At 41.1% G+C, this 24686-nt stretch overlaps 1 protein-coding gene across 2 annotated transcripts in view; it reads left to right on the forward strand.

Moving 5' to 3' along the window:
• Window positions 1-607: 607 nt before the first annotated feature.
• Window positions 608-24686, forward strand: part of PARP8 (poly(ADP-ribose) polymerase family member 8) — a 168459-nt gene continuing 144380 nt past the window's right edge. For both annotated transcript variants that reach the window (XM_068535326.1, XM_068535328.1), the window contains exons 1-3: window positions 608-995; window positions 1082-1183; window positions 2142-2196. In XM_068535326.1, coding sequence (XP_068391427.1) covers window positions 890-995; window positions 1082-1183; window positions 2142-2196 — 263 coding nt within the window. In that variant the 5' untranslated portion in view covers window positions 608-889. The remainder of the gene's footprint in view (window positions 996-1081; window positions 1184-2141; window positions 2197-24686) is intronic.

The following is a 24686-nucleotide window of genomic DNA, read 5'->3' on the forward strand; positions in this document are numbered from 1 at the left end:
CCCTGGCACGTGCCAGATGATTCTGCCAATTTTTCATGGACGGAAACACCGAGGAGGGAAGAAGTGGTGAGTCTCTGCAAGTAGAAGAAGTCCCTCAAAAGGAGCTGTGTTTCCTAAACGGCGCTCCAAAGGGGCTGAACTACTTCCATCCGGGAGAAAAGACTCTGGCAGTCAGGGCACGGGAGGGTGTACGTCTGGAGGCATTTCAAGGCTTTTTCCATCTTGCCTGATGTGGCAACAAGGAAAGATTTGTTCGTTTTATTTATTTATTTTCCATTTTGAACGCTTTTGCTTTTCCCTTCTTCCCCCCTCCCAGCCACTCAGGTTTGGGTTTTCCATATGACTCATAATTCCTTCCGAACGTGGAGTCGAATTCATAAAAGTGGTGGTGCGCGGGGTGGGGGACGGGCTGGGAGCCCCAGGGAGTCTTCACTACCGACATTCCCAGCCCCCGGCGCGAGCGGCGGCCGGGCTGGGGAATCCAGCCTGCGCTCGGATTGCGGATACTATCAGAGCCCCGGCGGCCGGGACCGGGTGACTGAGCGGCGGGCGCGGCGGGCGCGGGAGGGTCTGCGGCGGGCGGCGCTGCAGCAGCCTCGGCACGGTCGCCGCGCCCCCGGGCGCGAGTGTGCGCGGGTGTGGAAGGCCGGCGTGCGGGCCGCGAGGGGTGTGCGCGCGTGAGGCGGAGCGGGGCTCGCCCCTCGCCGGCGCCCGCCGCCCCGCGGGCGATCGCTCTCCGGCCGTCTCCGGGACCCCCGGACCCGCACGGCCTTTGGTCCGGGCGGGGGAGGGAGAAAGTGAGACTCGGTGTCATCAGCATCCATTGTCAGGAGGGGAAGAAATTGGAATCCAGCAGCGGCGAGCAGCAGCTGGGCGGTCACATCTGGGAATGCAAAGCCGACCTCCCCCTCCTCCTCCTCCTCCACCACCTCCTCCTCTCTCAGCCAGGATCACTTCCGAAACCACTTCGCCTTCAGCCCCTGCCTCGGCCAGAGGTTTCATTTTTAACTGAATATTTACGAAAGCTGGAAGCGTGCGAGGGGGTGGGGTGGGGTGGAAATAGCGGCTGCTTCTTTTCCAGGGATTTATTTAATGGGGATGTGTTCAAGGCAAGAGCGAATTCAGAAGGATATCGACGTCGTGATCCAGAAGTCCAGAGCTGAGAAGGACTGCCTGTTTGCAGGTGAGTTCTCGCCTTTCCAGAGCCTCGGACCCAGCGCCAGCTTCCTCTGCCTGCCCGTCACCCCCTTTCCTAGTTTTCTGGCCGCGACGTGTGTGGCTGGGGATAGGGGGTGGGTTGCACGTCCCCATTCCCGGGTTCATTTGGCAACAGCTGCTGCAGCGGTAGCGGGAGCCAAAAGGGGGAGGGGGTGCCAGCCTCTCCCCTTCTCCCCTCCCCCCGTCTGGGGCGGCCACTAGCTTTGGGGGCAGAACCCTGATGGCCCGAGCGGGGGTCTAGGCGGGGGAGCCTTGCATTGTATTTTTAGTCCCCGGTGAACGCCCGGAGCGTCCGAGCCCGCCTCCGGGGTTTCAGCAGCAGCGACCCAGGCGGCGGCTTGGACCCGCCGGGTTTGCGCAATGGGCAGAGCAGCGGCGGCGGCGGCCGGGAATGGAGCCCGCTGCGCTGCGCGGCGCTGGCCGGCTGCGCCCGGCACCGAGGCCCCCCGGGGGGCAGCGCTGGGCCGATCTCCCGCCCCTTCTGCTCCCTCTAGTACCTCCGACTGGCAATGCGATGCCCCGGAAAGAGAAGGGATTCCCGAGGTTCCGAGGCGCGCGCCGCCCCTGCCTGGGGGTCGCCTTTCGTCCATTTTGCCACCCCGGGAAAGCGACTGGATTTTGCTTTCGCAGCCGCGACCTCGGCTGGGGCCGCTTCCGGCTGCCCGGACCGGGAAATTCCCGCCGTTGCCATGGCACCCGGCACTTGTTGCGGGGGGCGGCCTCCCGCGGCACCCGGCACGGGGTGCGCGGCATCCCCTCCCGCACCACTCGGAGAGCGGACCTCGGGGCTCTCCAGCCCTGGCCTCCCGCCCCGCCCCGCCCCGCCAGGCTTCCCTTCGGCTCCATCAAATAGGGGGCCCGAGCCATGACCAGGGTGAAAAATCCACTCCAGGGGTAGCTTTTAACAAGACTTTTCGTTTCAGATTTCAGATACTCAGACTCCACCTTTACTTTCACCTACGTTGGCGGCCCCAAAAGGTACTTATGTGTATAGAGTTGCTTCATTTCCTGTTCACAGGCTTGTGTTTCCTTTGTTCTTAGCGTGTTCCGTGTTCCGGTATTTCTTCTTCTTCTTCTTCTCTTGTTGTTGTCTTTTAGCCACGTGCCAAGCCTGAGGTCCCTCGATTTTAAATAGCAGAGGGGAAGGAAATATGTTTGATTCAAGTGTTTCTAAGATCACGCCGCGGGCCATGAACAGAGCTCTCACACTCTTCGTGTTAAAGCTGTTCTACAGTAGTAGCCAGCTCTTGAGGCTTTAGGGGTTGACATAGGCGAGTGCAAAATCTGAATACTGGGCATAAGACATAACATGTCACAGAATAGCTTGATCACATGTGGTGATTTTTCTGGTGAGCTGGGGCTGCATGTTTCCATGTTTTCTGAAGGTTGACATAAACATGCAGTGTGCCAATTCTCCATACTTTTTTTTTTTTTAAGGAGTCCTATTTTGGTGTTCATAGTTGGAAAGAATTTGGGAGTTATATGTAGCTGGAGTGTATAACTTCTTCCTTGAAGAAGAAGAATGAGAGGTGCATATATTAATACTAAGTTGTTAACAGTATGAAAGAAGCCCAAATCCAATTTTGTGTTTAAGAGTTAGAGATGAAATGAAAAGTAATCATTAAAATATGCCTTGCTGTCTTCACTTGTGGAGGTAGAATTTTCTCCCTGTTAGCCCTTTGGGGACACAGTGGTTTAAAAGAGCAGTGGCCACACATGAGAACTGTCAGAGTTTTAGCCTTGCTGTTCGGACTTGACATTCACTACCATTTGATCATATTCCAAAATATGGCTTAGCTAGTGGAAACATTTATGAACATATAAATTGCAAAAGAAGCTCTCTTCTGTAAATACATTTTTTACAAGCTTGGAATTGATACGAATCTTAAAAATGCTTAGGATCTGTGTTGCAATGTACATCTCAAAAAAGCTTTCATTGAAATAGTTATTCAGGTTTCCCATATGCACAGGATACCTAAGTGTCACGATTGGTATATTGATTTGATTTACTGGTTGAAAATATAACATACGTAATATGGACTTATTGGGGGAGAATAAAATTACAGTATTTCTCAATTTCCTATAGTACCATCATTTTTGAATAAAAAGAATAAATTAGAAGAGATTCAACTAAGTTAACGCTGCTCCTACCCTTGCTATCCAGAGAATGTTGGTGTATGACTAATAACCTCTTCAGTTGTTTTAATAGTTAAAATATGCTGTGTAGCCCACTGAAAACATTCCCCATGCAGTCAGGTTGATACCTGCTTGAGTTGTCCGTTTCACAATTGTGGTTCATCTCATGAGAGGTGCGGACTGGGAAAGCCCTGGGTAGGCTTTTTAACTAACTAGCTTTACTATTTCCAATAAGATAGTAGAGTTGTTTTGGCCTCAGTTTACTTATCTGTACAAGGAGGGGGTGAATCTTACACTTAATCTCTAAGATCTGTTAGATACTGCACTAAGATTGTTTATCAGCAAATTACTGAACTAGTTTCAACACAGCAAGAGGTGAAGGCATTTCTTTTTTTTAAAATTTTTATTTATTTATTTATTTATTTTTGGCTGTGTTGGGTCTTCGTTTCTGTGCGAGGGCTTTCTCTAGTTGCGGCGAGCGGGGGCCACTCTAAATCGCGGTGCGCGGGCCTTTCACTGTCGCGGCCTCTCTTGTTGAGGAGCACGAGCTCCAGACGCGCAGGCTCAGTAGTTGTGGCTCACGGGCTTAGTTGCTCCGCGGCATGTGGGATCTTCCCAAACCAGGGCCCGAACCCGTGTCTCCTGCATTGGCAGGCAGATTCTCAACCACTGCGCCACCAGGGAAGCCCTATACTTGAATTCTTTAAGCGTGAATTTAATCATAGCATTTACATGCTCAGAAGCTTTCAAACGCAACCAAAGTTTATTCCGTATCAAGTTTAATCCCCATTCTTGGCTCTCAAGAGCCAGCTTCCCCATCCATTCATATGTTTCTCAGCCTTCTAAACACTGACTCACTACTATTTGTTTATTGACCTCATCTCTCCACTCAGCAGCAGTTTGTATTAACTTAGTGTATTAAGCATATACAGCAGCTGTTCAAGTTTTATCGATTGTAACGTGTCGCCTAATAATCTTGGTTTGGCTATCAAGATCATGTTTTTTATTATCACGAAGACTGGTTCATTTAATCTTTCTTTGACCCCAAGTAGCATCTCCGTGAAAATGTATAATGTATTCACGTACAACAAGAGGATAGAGTGAGGCCCTGAGTGGAACAAGGTGAGACTGAGAAGACAAAATGAAATCTGAGGAGGGTGGGATGAGACTATAAACAGATTAGTCCCAATCCATTACATAATAACAACAACAGCAGGTCTCAAGTGTAGTTTGTTTGCATATCGGTGACATCCTGTTTGTGGCTGACACCTTCTTAGTATTAAATGGAGGATGCAAATTTTTCAGTGTTAAATTTAAAAGGGAGACATCCACTTAAGTCTTTGTGCAGTCAGATCAATTTTCCTTATACCGAAATTAGCAACCAAGATGGTTTCTTTCTGAACATTTTGAAATGTAGGTTGGAAAGACCTTCCCAATGGCCTGAAAATGTTCTTAGGATTTGTCAACCAACCCTGAAGTGCTGTAGTTAGTTATTTGGATTTTCATCATTGTTTTGTTTAAAAAGCAAATACGGGTTTTTATTATCCAAGAATCATTTGTAGAATATTTACTGTGTTTGAAGTATAGAATTGAGCCAGAGACTAATAGAACTACTTTACATTTGTTAGGCTTTCACATCTGTGCAGAAAAAAGTTCAGGCAAAATTGGAGAACAACAAACCAAAAATACTATTAAGGATAGAGCTGTGTAAAAGAAACAATGATAAGTCAAATAAAATGTCACACACAAAAAATCAGTAGTCTGTTTAAAGACTAGAACTATTTTAGCAGAGTGCCCAGAATATAGTATTTCCGAATATTTCTTAAATGATAGTAATATTTTTCCTATGTGATAGCATTTCCCAAACTGTTTAATTAGATGTTAGGTATGTGGCCAAATAATGTCTGGGAAATGATTAGTTAAATAATATTAAACAATTTTAATGGTTGTCTTTTTAGAGAGTTTTATATGTTAGTGTGCATTATGCATACCCAAGAGGTGAATGAAGTATTCAGGGTTTTTCAGACTTATTTGATTACAGATCTGGAACATCTCAAGAGAGTCATTTTGTGGAAAACACTTTGGTAGACTCTGTTTTATTCATTAAAAATAGTTTTTGAGTAAACAACAGTGTAATATAAATGGAAATTGCCGATTCACATTGAGCCCAGAAGAATTTATTTTCAGTAATTTTTACAGACCTTGCTTTATGACAGTTAAAGGCACTTGGCATTTCATGCCACCAACATTTCTACATGAGGATTTATCTTTCTGGGTCTCTCACTCCCTCCTCAGTTGTATTGAAGTCACTTATGATGAGGGTTCTCAACTATTCTTCTTTACCAAAGCACTCAAGTTAGCAGGACCCTGTTTGGCACATGATTAGAAGTCAGCTTCATAAGGAAGTATTAGAGATAATGATTCTGTGTAGCAGAAGGATTCATTATGTCCTCTTAAATTCTGCCACTGTAACTGCAGTAGAGTTTCTTAGTGAGCCATCTTTGTTGGAGTATATACTTTGGGAGAAGTTGGTGGCAAGAGAAATGCAGAATTTATCTAAATGTTTCATTTCTTTGACAAATTACATTTAAAAAATCAATGAGGTCATCTATTTTGTAAACTCATTTTCCTCCCAGTGACCACAAGAGAAAGTTACTTGAAGGAGCTTTACAGCATTTCTCAGAATGTTTTCAACATTAGTCAGGAAGCAAACTCCCTCTTTAGACAGTGTCAGTCGTTAAACTTTAGGTAGCCACACGTTTCTTTTGGTAACACATGAATAGAGGATGAATCATCTGCTTTACAGTGCACTCCTGGGGACACAGGGTCAGGTTTATATTTAAAAGGATTCATGTTAACAGTTGATGTTTTGTCTATACGAACATTTTTGTGATTCAGGGGAACCAGTGGAACCTCACACGTACCGAGATCTGCTTAGTTCTAGGTTTCTCATTTGGAAGTCAATGTGCAAAATCTTAACAGTGAATTTGTGATTGTGATAATACATTTGTCCATCTACATGTATTCTTGTCATTGATCTTCTTCAGAACAAAGTCTTCGATACTGTCATGCGGGAGACCTAAGCAGAAGGCTAAAATCTGCTTCATGGATAAAAGCTGATGCAGTCATCCTTTCTCATTAAAATGCACCACAGCTAGATACGCAGCAGCAAAAAAAAAGGCCCTCCAGCTGAAAAGCAGTCATTGCTTTATTACTACTACAGAATTTGATATGATTTCTCTAGTGATTGGTCATATTCATTTTTAGCTAACTAAGAAAGAAGTTTGAATGATTCACTGCAAGCCACATTCTTTCTTGATTCTTTTTGGATCACTCCATCCGTATGGGAAAACCAGCCTAGAATGGTGATTTCAGTGAATTTTGATTAAGCGATTTCAATCAGAGTTGCATATTCTTGGCTGAATTTGACCCCGCATTGATGAAACTTTGGTCAAGAAAGATTTTAAACTTAATTTTTTGAAATCATACTAGTTTGATTTCATGTGAGCTTTCTGTGTTGACTTCCTATGTCATTAATTTAAAATTTCCAGTATTCTCAATTCTTTTTTTTTTAAAATAAATTTATTTATTTATTTTTGGCCACGTTGGGTCTTCGTTGCTGCATGCGGGCTTTCTCTAGTTGCGGCGAGCGGGGGCTACTCTTCCTTGCGACACCTGGGCTTCTCACTGCAGTAGCTTCTCGTTGCGGAGCACGGGGCTCTAGGCGTGCAGGCTTCAGTAGTCATGGCAGGTGGGCTCAGTAGCTGTGGCTCGCGGGCTCTAGAGCTCAGGCTCATTAGTTGTGGCGCACAGGCTTAGTTGCTCCGCGGCATGTGGGATCTTCCCGGACCAGGGCTCGATCGAACCCTTGTCCCCTGCATTGGCAGGCAGATCCCGGACCAGGGCTCGATCGAACCCTTGTCCCCTGCATTGGCAGGCAGATTCTTAACCACTGCGCCACCAGGGAAGTCCAGTATTCTCAATTCTTGATGTCCAATATGTACAAAATTCTTTCTAGCCAAAAGTAATTGGTGGGGAAAAATCTACTTAGGGCAATAGTTTCCTAAAGGGGTTTTTTTTCAAAACAGAGAAATGTTGACATTTTCAGCCTTTGAGTTATATTCTGGGAAATGTTACATTTCAAAAGTACTTTGAAATCAGAATTCAGGTGCTTAACACTACACAGCTATTAGAATGGCCAAATTCCAGAACACTGGAAACACCAGATGCTGGCGGGGATGTGGAGCAACAGGAGTTCCTGGTGGGAAGGCAAGATGTAGGTCCGGTCACTTTGGAAGACAGTTTGGACACTTTCTGATAAAGCTAAACCTACTCTTTTTTTAAAAAATAAATTTATTTATTTATTTTTGGCTGCATTGCGTCTTCCTTGCTGCACACGGGCTTTATCTAGTTGTGGCGAGCGGGGCCTACTCTTCGCTGCGGTGCACGGGCTTCTCATTGCGGTGGCTTCTCTTGTTGCAGAGCATGGACTCTAGGCATGCGGGCTCAGTAGTTGTGACGCACAGGCTTAGCTGCTCCGCGGCATGTGGGACCTTCCTGGACCAGGGCTCAAACCCGTGTCCCCTGCATTGGCAGGCGGATTCTTAACCACTGAGCCACCAGGGAAGCCCACTGAACCTACTCTTACCTGTGATCCAGCAATCACACTCCTTGGTAGTTACACAAAAGAGATGAAAACTGAATGTCCACACAGAAACCTGCACATGATGTTTATAGCGGTTTTACTCAAAATTGCCAAAACCTGGATGCCACCAACATGTCCTTCAGGTTGGTGGATGGATAAATCAACTGTGGTACATCCAGACAATAGTGGAATATTTTTCAGCGCTAAAAAGGAACTAGCTATCAGGCCATGAAAAGACATGGAGGAACCTTAAATGCATGTTACTAAGTAAAAGAAGCCAATCTGAAGGGCTACACACTCTATGGTTCCAACTATATGAATTCTGGAAATGGCACAACTACGGAGGCTGTGAAAAGATCAGGGGTTGTCAGGAGTTAACGGGGGAGGAAGGGCTAAATAGGCAGAACAGAAAATTTTTAGGGTATTGAAACTGTTCTGTGTGATACTATAATGGTAGATACATGTCATTTTACATTTGTGTAAATCCATAAAATGTACAACACCAAGAGTGAACTTTAAAGTAAACTACAGACTCTGGGTGATAATGATGTGTCGGTGTAGGTTCATCATTAGTAATAAATGTACCACTCTGGTGGGGAAAATTGGTGATAGGGGAGGCTATGCTTGTGGGGAGGGTAGAGGGAACAAACGGGAAATCTCTATATTCTGCTCAATTTTGCTGCGAGCCTAAAACCACTCTAAAAGATAAAGTCCATTTAAAAAATTAGCCAGAAAAAAAAGGCAGGTGCTTGCCAAGGCTTTTCCAACTTAAGATTCATATCTATAGAAAGTTTCAGGATTTCTTTTCACATTACACAGGCATATAAATTTAAATCAGGAAAGTATAACATTAGCTATTTTGTTTTATTAAATAAAAGTGTCTTGGCACAAAACTAAAATGGGTAATCTGTATTATGATTTTAGCATTTAGCTAATTATGTAAAAGAAAAGTCACAATTTTAAATTAGAAATTTATAAATTTTATTCAAATATAGATCATAAAACTGTACTAAACAATAAGTATTTCGTATTCCAAGAAGTATCAGTAACTATACAAAAATTCTATGCCTCCAGAATTTTAGTCACCACGGAAACACAATATTTAGTAATGCCAGTGCACTGCTCAAATAAAACCAAGTAGGACTTCGTGCTATCAGATATTTCTGTGGCTGAATACTGAACTTAAACATAAAATATATTTGAAATATTTCTCTCTTGTACACACACGTACACGCATATGCACAAACCTGCAAAACATTGAAATGACAGTGCATTTTAAGCTTTCCCCCCTCAACATACAAAGGTAACGTTCTAAAGTACATTTGTAGATGTTAAGAAAATAATGTATCTATTTCTTTCCCTCACACACACACATACCCATATGGTTTTCAAAGATGGGAAGCACTGAGAATTACCCTGAAAAAAATTTTTTAGGGTGGAGGGATAGGTAGGCGAGGAACATCATATAATTTTTAAAAGTGCTGGTACCATATTACTGCTTTTAGAACCACCACAGACATATATAAAATTCTTAATGAATGTAAGTTGGACAGTGTTTACGAATTAATTATAGTCTAAATATTTTTCAAGGATTATGAAATTGTATTTTATATTTTCCAAAGAAAATATATAAGATTATTTTAACAGTTCTTTATAGCCCGTAACATTACAGCATGGTATAGCAGAATTGATTCGGATTCTTTTAACCAACCAGTCAAATGGCTTAACCTCTCTGAGTCTGAATTCTGTCGTCTGTGAAATGGCAGTAGTCATATTGCAGGGTTTTCAGGATTGAACTAGGTAACATGTTTGGAAGGGGTCTTGAAGACTGAAGGAGTCACAGGACTCAGAAAGCTGTTAAACTCACTGTTACATTTTATCATAACAAAAAAATACAGATTAAAATCAGCAAAGGGCAAAGGCTCATTGGGCAAAGTCCAGGAGACACTAGCACAAGTTTCCAAGTGTCTGGTCAGTAGAGTCACATGGACACACTTCATTTTCCCTGCAGTGATTGGTGATAACACGTGCAGAGTGTTGCCAACCAGGGAAGCTCCCCTGAGCCTTGGTGTCCAGGGCTTTCATTAGGGGTCAGTCACAGCCGTACTGCACCTTTATGACTGACCTCAGCTACTCAGACTCCAGCCACAGAACAAACAAACAGGTGTTTACCATAAATCACAGTTGTTAGCACAACTATCTGAGCAAATCCAAGACCATAGGCCTAGAAAAACACCCTTATCAGGCAGAATATTCCAAGGGCTCAGAGCTCTTTTCCTAGGAACTGGCCAAGGGCCAGTCTTAAAGACAGACCTTTCTTGGGAATGTGCAGGGTTTGAACATCCAAGGCCTGAGTTAATCGTTTTCTGCAGTGTCCTGCACAGGACAATACTTGTGCTGGACAATAGAGAAGGCAATACTTGATATAATTATTCATAGCACTAGCCTGACTAATTCCTGGAGTCTGGGCCCCAGGAGCAAGCAGAATAAGGGGGGAAAATGCCCTTTTTTGGGTAGGACAATTGCTCTGATTGATTTGGAAATGCAAAATTTTCTCGATTTAAAAAGGCATAAATTTGCAAGATGCACTGTCATTGAATAACAACTTCTAATAAAAACTATAGTAAGTGTACACAAACGTTAAAAAGATAGCAATAGCATATGTTCATTTGTATAATTGCATGCTATTCTTTTTTTTTCTCAGTGTCACAAAGTCCAAGTCTAAACCTTCGTCATTTTTAGAGTCTAAAGATCCTTCAGACTCACTTTTGGCCACTATCAGGTCACCGCAGCATTCCAGTGATACTAATTTTCCTTCCCCAAGTTCTGGGTTCCTGATCTTCACCTATAACTTTAGAATAGTTAAGCCTCCTTTTTTTAAAAAAAAAATTTGAACAGTTATAGGTTTTTGTCTACATTTCTTATTTGCTTAACCTTGTATTTTTTCCCTTTCTTTCACTGAATTATGTATTAGTGAAAATTAAGTAGTTTCTCTGGAAAATCAGCTAAAATGTGTTTTAAGGCCACCATAAGAGCCCTTCTCTTGGCAGGACCCTCCTATTGTACCAGCCTCCCCCCATCCTTAGAAAGTCTTCATGTTATTCTGATACATTTGGCAGTTCCTCCTGACGTTTCTTACGTTGTCTGACATGTAACGACCCTCTCTGTAGGAAAAAAAAATCTTTTATTTCAGGGTTGTATCATAGCTTTATGCAACAGACAAGTGGTGATTCCAACGCAAATGACAATCAAATGAGGTGAAATACTCTGTTGAGGTTAAGCTATCACTTTTGCTAACACTGGTAGGTAAATGTCACAACTTCTTCCTGCATAGTAGTCAAGAAGTTTCTTTTGATATATATTTTAGAGATAACAAGTTAAAAACATGAGTTTTATAATCAAGAAAATTCAATAACCAAGCAAAGGCATACTGAGCTAGTAATATGAGATAGGCAAATAATTCCTACTTTCTGCTTCTAAATTACCCCTCACATTTTGGTCCCAAGCAGATTTCTCATTTATTCCATGTCCTTTACATGCTAGAGAAGCTGATGGAACAGGTGACTGGAATAACTTTATACATTCTGATAGCCTGGATTGCCTCAACATTTACATGTTTAATTAAAGTATCTGTTTGATAATTTAAATTAATTTGAAGCAATATAATGAAGGGAAAGCTCTTCAGATTTTGTGAGAGAGGCTATTTTGGGACCAGGTATTTATCGCTAGGCTTACTACTTCTGCCTCTTCCATTACCGTGGATCAGTGCCCCTCGTTCTTATTTTTCACAGCGCCCTCCCTCCTGCTTCTCATACCCTATGCGTTTTCTTTTTTGACAGTGACTCTCAAGGCGATTGGAGCTGCTGCACCAGGCAAGGTGGGAAACAGGAGGGGTGAATGAACATAGAGGTCATTTGCAAACCATCTGTGTTCTTACTGCTCCTCCATTCACTCTGTCTCTCTGCCTCTGTCTGTGTGCATGTCTATTACAATATGTATTTTTCATGCACACATCTACAGTTTTTAAAGAGCAACTATTATCACAGTTAAAACCGGGGGAAATTGATTTTTTTTAAGGAAATACCAATAGGCAAATAAATCAATTGATTTTTTTCCCCCTGAAACTTGCTTAAGCGTATTGATGAAACACACTCAGTAAAGAAAAACATCACTGTCTCATAAAGTATGTTTCGCTTTCATATGCCTTCCATATTCCAGTAACTCAGACTTCCCCTTTCTAAGGGTTAGTTTCTAAGTGATGTTGGAAGCCATGTATGTGGTAAGAGGACAGAATTACAAAATCATATTTAAATTAAAAAGTAAAATCTTGATATATTTGGCACAAATCCATCAGTTCTATGTCCTTTGTTAGGACCTGAGGGCATGCCTGATTTTCATAAAAGCCATTCATTGCCATTCAAATAAACAAGCAAAAATTATTTTTGATACCCTACTGAAAAGCACATGAATAACTTAAGTGTATTAGAAATTTTGCAATTGGTTGAAATTTTATAAAATGCTGAGTTTTATCTTTTTTCATGAATCCGAAAGATAGACCCTAGTTTTCTAAAAAAATAATTAATTAATTCACATAGATAATATCTGTGTAATTATAGATAGTAATTAATTAATTAATTAATTAGCATAGATAATTTCCCTACTAATAGGGCATGAGTGAGTTTTAGTTCCAACTTAAAAGAATATATATTACCAGAGATATAAGAACAGAAGAATCAAATATATCCGATCCCATTAGAAAATATTACTTTTTCTTGAAATTTTAAATGACAGGAATTTAATGACATATGTAAGTCACCTCTTGTTTCATTTAAAAAAATGTTTTCAGTAAAATACAGTTGAGCAATTGAGATTTGTTTTCCCAATACCTATGATATTTTTTGGCTAAAAATTAAGTGAGTTTGGCTTTGAATCCAGTTCATTTATTCTTTAAGGGCTGTTGGATCACTGACCTATGAGGCAAAAGTCATTTAATCATCCTGGATGTGGATAGTCACTTATAAGCATTTTTTAGATCCTGTTTACTTAAAATGAGAGGGATTCGCATTGGGCAGCTGAAAAGGAGGGTGAATATTCCTCTTTGATACCTAGAGCAGCAAGTTTACAGATTCATTATTCTCACAGGTCAGATTGAGAGCTTCATATAAAATTTAATTCCAATTTCAGCTACTTGTGAAGCAGTTTATTTAAAGTAAAATTAAAGCCCTTGTTTTGAAGTTATGGAGGAGACGCAAGAATCAGAACAGAGTTTCTTTCAACCTGAAGTTGGAAGTCTGTGAGTTCAAGGACTAATAAGTAAAAAAGCAAACTATGTAGTGTGATTATTAAGGGGGAACTATTCCTGTAGTTACTGGGACCCGGTTGAGGAACATTCCAGCCTCGAATCTCCCACTTTCTGTCCTCTGTCTCCCCACACCCCATTCTTCTTTTTCAATTTACTTGTAATATAATGTGATTGGAAACCAAATAACCATGCTTGTTAGAATCATGTGTAAAATGGCACAGACTTTGTGCAGGGACCAGAGGGAACATGAGGACACGACTGTGACATATTTTTTGATGGTTTAACACCATTTTGTATGTTTTGTTTTCTTCTGTGCTTAATTTCATGGCTATTATTGTTTCATATCCTCTGACTTAGAGCTTTGGCTACAAAGCAGTGTAAATGTTGCACATATTACCATTTGTCATATTGGCAGATGGCAGTGTATAGATAGATGGTTGGAATTTTGCTGTTTGGGCAAGGCTATGCCATTAAAAACTTGTTTTCCCAAGTATCAGTACATTCTCTACTTCTCCGAGTGGAGAAACCCAGATCTGAACTAAGCATAATTGAATACATAGCAAGCAAGAGCAGGGAATAACATTTGATGCCACTTCCTTTGCTTATGTATTGTTCATTGCATTTGAATATGAATGGAAAGGTTTTCTACCAAGAAAATGAAAGTAACATTTGGCTAAGCTTAATTTTAATGAAACCATTTGGGCTTATTTATAGTCACTTAACATTTTCAGTTCATGTGTTCATATTAATTCTACTTGCTGGAGAGAAAGTACAGAAATGGTATTCAATGTGATGACCACCTCGTTACTGCAGACATGTAGAAATTTGGCATTTTTTATATCAGATGTTTTAAGTTAAAGAAAACTTGCCAGTGTCCCACAGCATAATCTATGCTTGCTTATGTCCCTTTAATCTTTCTGTTATAAAATTAAGCCTAGAGGCCTTATACGATTTAAAATTTTCAAAATTAGGTCACGTAAATGTTGTGTCAGACTTCTAATTCATAAGTAATACCCTCATGAATAGTGAAGATAGGATATATTTATATCCTACTACTTGCTTAGCTGTGGATCAGTAGAGGTGAATGGAGAACACTAATGGTACTTTCAAATGTTGGTAAACTGTTTTTCTTGATCTCTTATATACAAGTGTGATGACTTTTTTTTTCGTTCCTGAACACTGGAACATATGGTCTGGTAAGTGTGAGTACATTTGGGGAAGGCAAGAGAGAATGCTTCAAATTAGGGCTGACCTGGAAATTGTGGATTAGGAGGGGGAGGTAGTGAAAAGGAACTTTAAAAGCAACAGAATGAATGGTAAAGAGAATGGATTAGCAGCAATCTCGGGGATCCCAAGGATTTATCCTGAAGAGACCGAGGAGAGTTCCTGTGATTAATGCAGCAGCGGAACAAGTTGAAAGCCTTCCACCTAGGAAATGATTTAAATACCCTGCTCCTATCCAGAGTGTGAATACTTTATTTACTTTGAGGAAGATGTTTTGACCCTTCTTATAGATTCCATCAATTTCAGATGTAATGCAAATACATTTTCCCTTTGGCTGTTTTACAAGGACGTTGAGGATTAATTAAATTTAAAAGAAAGTAGTGCATTGAACTCCCAGGAGACAGAGGAGCTATTTATTATTTTCTCATCATTCATTCCTTATTCATTCATTTTACAAATATTTGTTGAATATCAATTACAATGAAGACACTATTCCAGGTGCTCTAACTGGGAATACAAAGATGAATAATTAGGGTGGCTTCTGCCCTCATTATGTATTGTGTTCATATTTTATTTAAAAAATTTCCATTATAATATGAGTAATTGTGCAGGGATATAACATTGCCAGTGTCAGCAATAGTTGATCTTTGACTAACATCACTGACACATATTTTTATTTTGTAAATTCATTTTTTTCTGTAAATTCATTTTTCTCTTCTAAATTTAGAACTGCTCTACCTTCTACTGTAAGAGAGGCACAACATAACTTCATTTTGTACTATATTATAATCAGCGCTATATGAACTATTTTTTCTTACTAAAAAAATAAACACAAATTATAATAGTAAACCAAAATAAACCCCTTACACATTACTTCTTCCATTGAAATACACAGGTATTATTTTAGATGCCACACTGAGAATAATTTTAATCTTGCATTCTTATTTGTGAAAATATTAAGTAGAATTTAAAAAAAAGGTCTCTAATATTCATATTCTTTAATTAGCATTAAAGAAGCATAAATTAATCCGCAGTTTGAATTAAAATATATGTTAATTATCGAAGACATAAACTTAGACATTTCCAGTAAGCATTTGTAATCTATTGTAGTAGAAAAATGCACACTATTTTCCAAAGAGGCTGACGAAGGTTTCCTAGCTTAGATGACTTTTATAGCTCGTTGGTTCTTGAAGTTCATTGAATAATGAGTGAACAATTTTGACTACCAGCCTGAAAATGTTAATCGTTCATTTCAGTCTGAGCAAGTGGAAGTAGATAAATTTGTAATGTGTGCCTGGTTCTCTCCTTTGCATTTGAGAAGAAATAAAGACTCTCCTTCCTAAATTAGTATAGAAAAGAGGAGAATTTCTCTCCTTGATTATTTCTCAGTTTAGGTTTGTGGTTTTGGAGAAGGAAAATAGTGCTGGAATCAGTAGCCTTTGTCACTGCCAAATAACAGATGTGTCGCTGTCCTGGACTGGGCTGAAAAAATACTGGATTAAGAATAATGATAAGTGACAGCTAAAGTTTTATATATATTCACATGCTCTATTTCTCTTCATCTTATGTAATGTTATAAAAATGATAAAATGCCTAAATATAGTCTTGATAGAGCGCCAGCATCCAACTTCTGCTTAAATTACGTGAACCTATCAGAAACCTTAATGACGATATTTTGGGGCTAACCTAATGTTATTTGGAACCAGTGTCAGGAGTGATTTCCAGGATTTACTTGACTTCCATATTTATAACATGGATTTTTAAAAATGATCTTTTCAGTTTGGCTACTTTGAAAGCAGGGAGTTTAGTAAGTGTCACAAATGGCATATTTTTCTGTTCCTGCCTCCTGTTCCTTTCCCAGAAGCGGGATATGGGTGAAGTCTCTTTGTAGGTGGTGTGCTTGCAGGGCAATCAGGGGACCTGTGGTTCTACTGTAGCTCCATTCCCATGAAGATCAAATCATTCAACATCTCTGTGGCTTCAGCTGTCCCACTTATAACAATTGCTCTCTACTGTAAGCTCCTTTTACAGAAGTGCAGATTTTACGGTATTTCTAATTTTTTTTGCATTTAGTTTAAAATGTTATTTGTAGCCGATTAGAGAATGCGGAGAAGCAGGAAGGACTTCTGGAATGTGCAGATCATTCTCAGAGCATGGAACACACACAAGCTGTGTGTCTTGACATTTGTGTATGTCAGGATGCCTTCATTTGAGAATGACGGAATACCCAACTCAGTTGGCTGGAATAAAAGAGGATTTTCTTGGTTATCTAATTCTGGATTCGGCGATAAATTGAGTTTCTGGGTTGATGAGTTCAGAGTTTAACAATGTCTTCAACTACTTGGTTTCTTTCCAAAAGTAGGCTCTTGCCTTCCATGTCAGCTAGTGTGTATCACTTTCTCCAGGGACTGCAAGATAGCTACAGACAACTCCAGTGGTTTTTCCTTTCCCATATCCAAACAGGGGAGATGCTTTCAGAAGCTGATTATTTCAGGCCTACATTCCATGTCCCATTGCTAGAGTCGGGGGTAAAATTAGATGTCCTCAAATTAGCTACCCTGCGGAAGATATGATATAGTCATGGACAGTAGGAACATTTCTAAGAAAAAGGGAATAGATGATGTTGGCGTGACAACCACAAAGTCCACCAGAGAGAGAGAGTTTTTCCATTTCCATTACGTAGTGTATTTTTCTGTTTGGCCTTGGGAAAGCTACAGAACAATTGGATTTATCTTAAGCAAATAATTGTACTGTGCCATGTGAGAGTAGTTCACTCTGACACACTAACAAACAAAATACACTCCTGGTTTGAGTGTGCTCGGGGCAGACTTCTATAACCACTATCATAATTTTTGCCACGAACCTCAAAGATCCCTGGTGAGCAGGCATTGCAGAAGAAGAGAATTCACAGGAAATAGAGATTCATTGGGAAATAGATCAGAATATGTCATCATGAACCACGTCCTTCCAGTGCAGATGGTGGAGGTAATGATTGGTAAATATTTTATTGTTTTGGCTAATATTCTACAGTTCATTTGAATTTATAGTATTGATGTAGTTTCAAACTCACATGTGTGACATAAATTAATAATTTAATAACGATGGGAAATAAAAATCAGATAATTCTCATTTCTGTATAAAATTAGTTATGAAAGTTCTAACTTAATATTTATATAGTGCCTAGAAGTTAATTCTAGCTTGACTCTTCAAGTGTTCTTCAAGTAGCTTATTTAAATTCTTTACTGAAAGAAAATATGAGATGAGTCATTATGTTATTTTACTCCTTTTATTATATAGCTTTGTCAATTCAGAAAATTAAGAGCATCTTGATATATTATGGGTTGAGCTGTGGCTCAAGGCACTCAAACAGGAAAATGATCGCTTTGGTGATCTTGGACAAATATCATCATTCACAACGACTTCCTTGTTTGTGCTGAAGGAATCGGGTAGGCTGGGGGAAGGTGTTTAAATATGAATAATTTTTCTTGCTGAGTTCTCCAGGGGGTGCTACATTGTTCCTCGGGGTTCTTAAGCTGCCGTTTGACCCTCTGGCCTTCCGAGGAAGAGACACTTTAGTCCACCAATTATTGGAGATGTGATTTTCCAGGAGGCTGGGCTGCCTGAACCTTTAAACCGACTACTCTGTAATTTTTTCCACACCATCCACTCTTGTCAGCGATCACAGCTTTTGATTTTCTTGGCCAACATGGACGTTTTCTATGTTTAGTGAGTATAGCTTAGTTATGCAGTAACCAAGTAACTCTGAAATCCAAGCCACTTCATTCTATTGATACTAAGGCTTAGTTCTCTCTTACTGTCTACATCCATCCTTGGCTGGTGGGGGGGCTCCATATAATCACTCAAGGTGTAGGACTGAAGAGCCTCTATCTTGTATGCTCATTATCTGGAAACACACCCTGCTCAGTCTATTTCAGGGAAAGAAAGAAGCTAGAGAATTCTACATGGGCCTTTCATTACCTCAGTCCAGACGTGACACACAGCACTTCCTCTCCCGTATCACAGGCTCACATCAGTCACGTAGACCAGGGGTCCCCAACCCCAGGCCGTGGACCGGTACCGGGCCGCGACCTGTTAGGAACCGGGCTGCGCAGCAGGAGGTGAGTGGTGGGCGAGTGCGCGAAGCTTCATCTGCCGCCCCCCCCATCGCTGGCATTACCGCCTGAACCATCCCCCCAACCACCAGTCCGTGGAAAAATTGGCTTCCACGAAACCAGTCCCTGGTGCCAAAAAGGCTGGGGACCGCTGATGTAGACCTGCCCAACTATGAGGGTTACAGTGAAAGGGGGCAAAAGGAATGTCGGTGAACAGTGTTACACCTGCTATACTTCTCTGTCCCGGAAAAGCTTGCAATTTCTGAACACTTGAGGAGGTCCCAGGGGACTAACTCATTCCCTCACCTACCTTACTTGGTAGAATGGTCTCTTGGAATTCATAGATCTAGACAATTCCTAAATGATGCATATGTCTCACCTTGTACCTGGATTATTGCAGGCACTTTCTATTGGAAGATTATTTTGGAAACATTATTTATCCTTCTAGCTGCTATCACACTGAGGCTTGTCAGTTTCTAGCCTTAGGTGGAGACTGGGCCTTCCCTGAGGTCATCTTCCTGCAACTCTCTTAAGAAAGCTGCTCTTAGGTAAGATGGCAAGTAGATAAAAGGATTCCCATTTGATGACTTTCATTTCTTAAGGAAGGTAGACGAATAGAGAGATTAAGAAAGTTGGAATAGCCACTGTGAAGAGATGTGGAGTAGGGAGGAGAGATCCCCAGTACTTTCTTTTCCATCCTATGCAAAATCCTCTGCTGTTGTAAAGCTCAGACTATTTTACTATACCTCCTGCCCTTCCCTCTTGCTGTCTGTATCAAACTCCTGGTCATTCTCCCTCACTGACTGAGGACTTTGACACCGGGTTCGCAGTTTTCCAATCAACCCTACATCCAGCCACATCGATGACTTGCTTGTTATGCAAAGGCCTTTAATTATTTGCCTAAATGTCTTTAGTATTTTCCTGGTCCAGCCATTTTAACCACCCATCTCATAGTCACTCTCTGGAACTTACCATCTCCTGGAACTGCTTAAACTCTGGCATATTAAGCCCATATAACCTCACTCTCTGACATTGTCAATGTGCCATCTTTCCAGTTCTCACATTATTATTACCACTTCATTGAGACCTTTGATCTCATGGCCCATTTACTTTCTTTGTTAACTTCTTCCTAATTTTACTCCTTCCCCTTTTAGCCTGTTCTATCGTCTCAGAGGCCCATTTGGTAGTATCCTCTAAACTTGTCCTTTTAGCTTTCTGTTGGACCCATTTAGCTAAACTACATTTAAGATTTGTCTACCTACCTACTCCACTCCTAGGCTGATTCACATTTCTGCAGGTAGAAACTCAGAAGTGACAATTAATGTTCCTAAGTGTATGATCTCCAGCCTCAACTGGGCCCTCACATACCAGGTATTACATCAGCTGTTGAAAGAATACTGAATAATGAGACACCAGTACAGTCTGCTTCCCTGTTCAGCTCTCTTTCCTGTTTTCCACAGTAGTTGCTCTTTCTCTACCTCCCTTCTCCACCCTCCTCAAACCTCTTATTCCTCCACTTTCTTCCAGATGACACTCCATCAAAATTCTCATTAAAATCAGTAACCAAAAGGTAGCAACTCTTTTCACTTTTTGCCAGGTACCCACAACCCTGTTTTTGATGATCCTTTCTTCTGTCATTCAGTCTCGTTGGAAAGGAGCCCGTGGCTAATGTGTTAACATCCCCCTTTGTGCTCTGGAACACATCTATTCCATGATTTATTCCCCTTTCACACACCTTCTTCTCACTAGTTCCTTTGTCTTAAAAAAGAAAAAAAAAAAAAAAAAAGCAAACAAGCTTACAAATAAAAACTCCCTTGTTTCCTCATTCTTTTGTTCCTGCTTTACTCCCCTCCAAAGGCAAATTCTCTGACAGAAGTGTTTGTGTTCTTTTCTTTACATCCTCAGCTTTTCTCTTCTGCTGAACAGCAATCCTGTCCAGTAGTTGCCCCCTGTGCTTCATTGGCACAGCTCTTATTTTGCTTGACTTGCTTGAATGTAGCCTTTGACTGGATTAATCAGGCTTCCTTTTGGAAATGCTCTTCTCCCTTGGCCTCTGTGATGGACTCCTGGTTCTGCCCCACATCTCTGACTGTTAACATCCTTTTTATGGACTCCACTCCCTATTCCAGTCTCGGAAATGTCAGTGTAACTTAACATTCTCTTCTGTTCCCTCATTTTTACCTACTCCAAACATCCGGGGAAATCTCCATCAGCTCCCTTGTGTTGAGTTAATTTCATTATTGTCGTGTCCCAGATCTCCCCAATTCCTGACCCCCTTGTTTTCTTCAGCCCCAATCGATGTTCTGTATATCTGCCTATCTACTAGGCACCCCAACTTGGACATTTAAAGAATCTTCAAACTAAATATGTCAAAAATGAAACTCAGCTTCTGTGCCCTCCCAAGTTCCAGTGCCATTGAATGACTCCACTGCTCACCCATATTTACCCATGTGAAAAACTTGGGTGGCATCCAAGATGCCTTTGTCTCCCACACTCCCTATTTATAATTAACCACCACATTCTTCTTGATAGTTTGACTCCTTAATATCAGTCAAATGACTGATATTGAATGGTGGCTACTTTCCATCCCAACTCCCTCTACCTTAGTTCTGACCACCACCACCATTTCTTTCTTTGATTATTCTAATTTTCCGGATTGGTCTTTCTTCTTCCCATCTTGCTTCATTCCATTCCATTCCACCATAGCAAAATAATCTTAAGTATAAATCTGATCATATTACTTCCTCCTCTTAAAGCCCATTCTAGTTTACCCACTGACTACAGAGTGAATCTAAAAATCTTCATCATGTTATTCAAAAGCTGCCTTGTGATCAGGCATCTCTTGATCTTCCTAGCTAATCATTAATCCTCACCACTTTATTTACTTTTGATATTTTATTTTTATTTTGTGTTTTATTTTATTACTGTTTGTTTTGATTTCAGTTTAGATGTCATTTCCTCTAAGTTTTCCCTGAAACCCTCAAGGTTAGAGTATATGTCTCTCTCAGGTGCTACTGTGGCCCCTAATACTTAGCTATATGTATAGTAACCTCATAATTAAAATTCCCTATTTATGACTCTGTCTTTTACACTCCTTAAAAGCAAAAAAAGTTCTTTTTCTCTTAGCATGGTGCCTGTGTGAAAGTAGATAATCAGAACTTTTGAGTGAAGGAGTGAATGCTGTTGAGACCTAATTAGACCTATTGATGAGAAGTTCTCTTTGTCCCCATGATTGCGTTTTTTGGTTTTGTTTTGTTTTTTTTAATAAATTTATTTATTTATTTATGGCTGTGTTGGGTCTTCGTTTCTGTGCGAGGGCTTTCTCTAGTTGCGGCGAGCAGGGGTTACTCTTCATCGCGGTGCGCGGGCCTCTCACTGTCGCGACTTATCTTGTTGCGGAGCACAGGCTCCAGACGCGCAGGCTCAGTAGTTGTGGCTCACGGGCCCAGCCGCTCCGCGGCATGTGGGATCCTCCCAGACCAGGGCTCGAACCCGTGTGCCCTGCATTGGCAGGCAGATTCTCAACCACTGCGCCACCAGGGAAGCCCCGGGAAGCGCCCCCATGGTTGCGTTTTGTTACTTCCATAGGATGGTAAAAATTACCTTTACCTCTCTAATCCATTTGACTAGATCTTACTATCAACATCTAAGATTCAGCTTAAGTAGTCACACTTGGTCAGTCATTACCTTGTCTTAGAGGCACTTAATTTGCACCCCCATGACACCTCATGCTTGTTTGTTATAGCACTTAAAGCAATGATTTATAATTATTGGCTTTCCTGCTTGTGTTTACTTCTTGACTTTAAATTCTTCAAAGCAAGAATGTATATTGTTCTTACCTGTGTCTCTAGATGACTGACCCAGGAAAAGAGGAGCTCTTAAAATTTTTATTATAAGGATGTTGGGGACTGCCCTTAGGAATTCTTTTTTTTTTTTTTTTTTAAACACTGATTATTATTATTATTTTTTATTATTATTATTTTTGGCTGTGTTGGGTCTTCGTTTCTGTGCGAGGGCTTTCTCTAGTTGCGGCAAGCGGGAGCCACTCTTCATCGCGGTGCGCGGGCCTCTCACTGTCGCGGCCTCTCTTGTTGCGGAGCACAGGCTCCAGACGCGCAGGCTCAGTAGTCGTGGCTCACGGGCCTAGTTGCTCCGTGGCATGTGGGATCTTCCCAGACCAGGGCTCGAACCCGTGTCCCCTGCATTGGCAGGCAGATTCTCAACCACTGCGCCACCAGGGAAGCCCAGGAATTCTTTATATACGTTAAACATAGGAGTTCTCCAGATGATTACCAAACTCAAATGCCATTGGTAGATTTCAAGCGAAATTATCAGTTGACAGTAAATGAAAGGGATATTTTAAATGCTGTTTTCCCTTACTTTTCAGTATTTATTACAACTGACCATAGATTTCCCCCACTGATTTTTTTTTAAATTAATTAATTAATTTATTTATGGCTGTGTTGGGTCTTCATTTCTGTGCGAGGGCTTTCTCTAATTGTGGCAAGTGGGGGCCACTCTTCATCACGGTGCACGGGCCTCTCATTATCACGGCCTCTCTTGTTGCGGAACACAGGCTCCAGACGCGCAAGCTCAGTAATTGTGGCTCACGGGCTTAGCTGCTCCGCGGCATGTGGGATCTTCCCAGACCAGGGCTCGAACCTGACCAGGGCTCGAACCTGTGTCCCCTGCATTGGCAGGCAGATTCTCAACCACTGTGCCACCAGGGAAGCCCCCCCACTGATTGTTAAATGGCCTGTCTCAAATAAAATCTGAATAAGCATGGGAAGTAGCTATCTTGGCCTGGTGTTTTCTTACCCTTTATTCATTCATTTAACACTACAGTTGAAAGCATCCCCGGGCATAGGATGGATTACATTTAGCCAGCATTTTGAATCTGAGCCATGTTCTGCAGCCATTAGGAAATTAAGCCTGTCCAGGTGTTGCTGACTGTGTTATTTTCTTAGGAGGTCAGAACCTACCTCAGGATAGAACGTAACTACTTTATAGAAGAACATGTTCAGAGTCTAGGGTAGCATTATAGAATTCTAAGCTTTTTTGGTTTGTTATATTCACATCTACACTGCCCATGACTTTAGAGTTACGCATACTTGTTCTTATAATCCTGACAATGCAGAAGGGTATGAAGAAGAAAGAAAGCTGCTTATAATTTCAGCACCCAAAGATAATGGATTAACAGTTTGATATCTTCAGTGTATTTTTCTATACACACACACATTTGTGCTCTCTCTCTTGCTCTTTCATATTTTTTTTTTATTATGTGTAAAGTAAGATAATCCTAAATTCCTAAATGGTGTTTTGTAAGTAGCCTTTTTTTCACATAACAATAGCAATAAATAATTGTCTACAGTACCATACTTTATGCTTGAAGCAACTATTTGTGAATATTTTTGTTGCTTTCAATATCCTGCAGTGAACAAGGATCCTTGTACTTATATTTGCTTGCACTTGTCTATTAACTCATAATGTATTCCTAGAGTGAAAATTCTGAGTCTTTTGACACATGTTGTGAAATTGCCCTTATGAAAGTGACACCGATTTACTTACACTCCTGCCAGCACTCTCATGACTTAGCTCATGCAGGATGTTAGAATTCTTTTAAATTTTTGCCAGTTCCATGTACACAAAGTTGAATCTCATTATAGTTTTAATTTGCATTTATTTAATTGGTAGTCAGTTTGAATATGCTTTCATGTTTAGTTTATTCTCCTAGATTTGATCAAAATCCCCTTGGAGGGTTTTGGTACCACATTTCCTGCAGAGCGGGTTTCATCTCTGCTTATGTAAATTTGGTGTCCTTGAGGCATTTTTTTACGGTGGCTTCAGGAACCTTGGTTTTAACTATGAGCCTGACAGTACAGCTTCTAGAAACTGGGGCCATGTGTACCTGGCTTTATATTCTCTATGGAATAATCTGCTCCCAAGTATAGAAATGGAGTGCCTTGACAATCATGCTGAATTGTCAGTGCTCAGGTAGCACTGAGCTTCAGGTGGGACCATGACCTGATGCAGCACCCAGGATGCTTAG

This window comes from Eschrichtius robustus, chromosome 2 (assembly GCF_028021215.1).
Source record: "Eschrichtius robustus isolate mEscRob2 chromosome 2, mEscRob2.pri, whole genome shotgun sequence".
NCBI classification, from domain to species: domain Eukaryota; kingdom Metazoa; phylum Chordata; class Mammalia; order Artiodactyla; family Eschrichtiidae; genus Eschrichtius; species Eschrichtius robustus.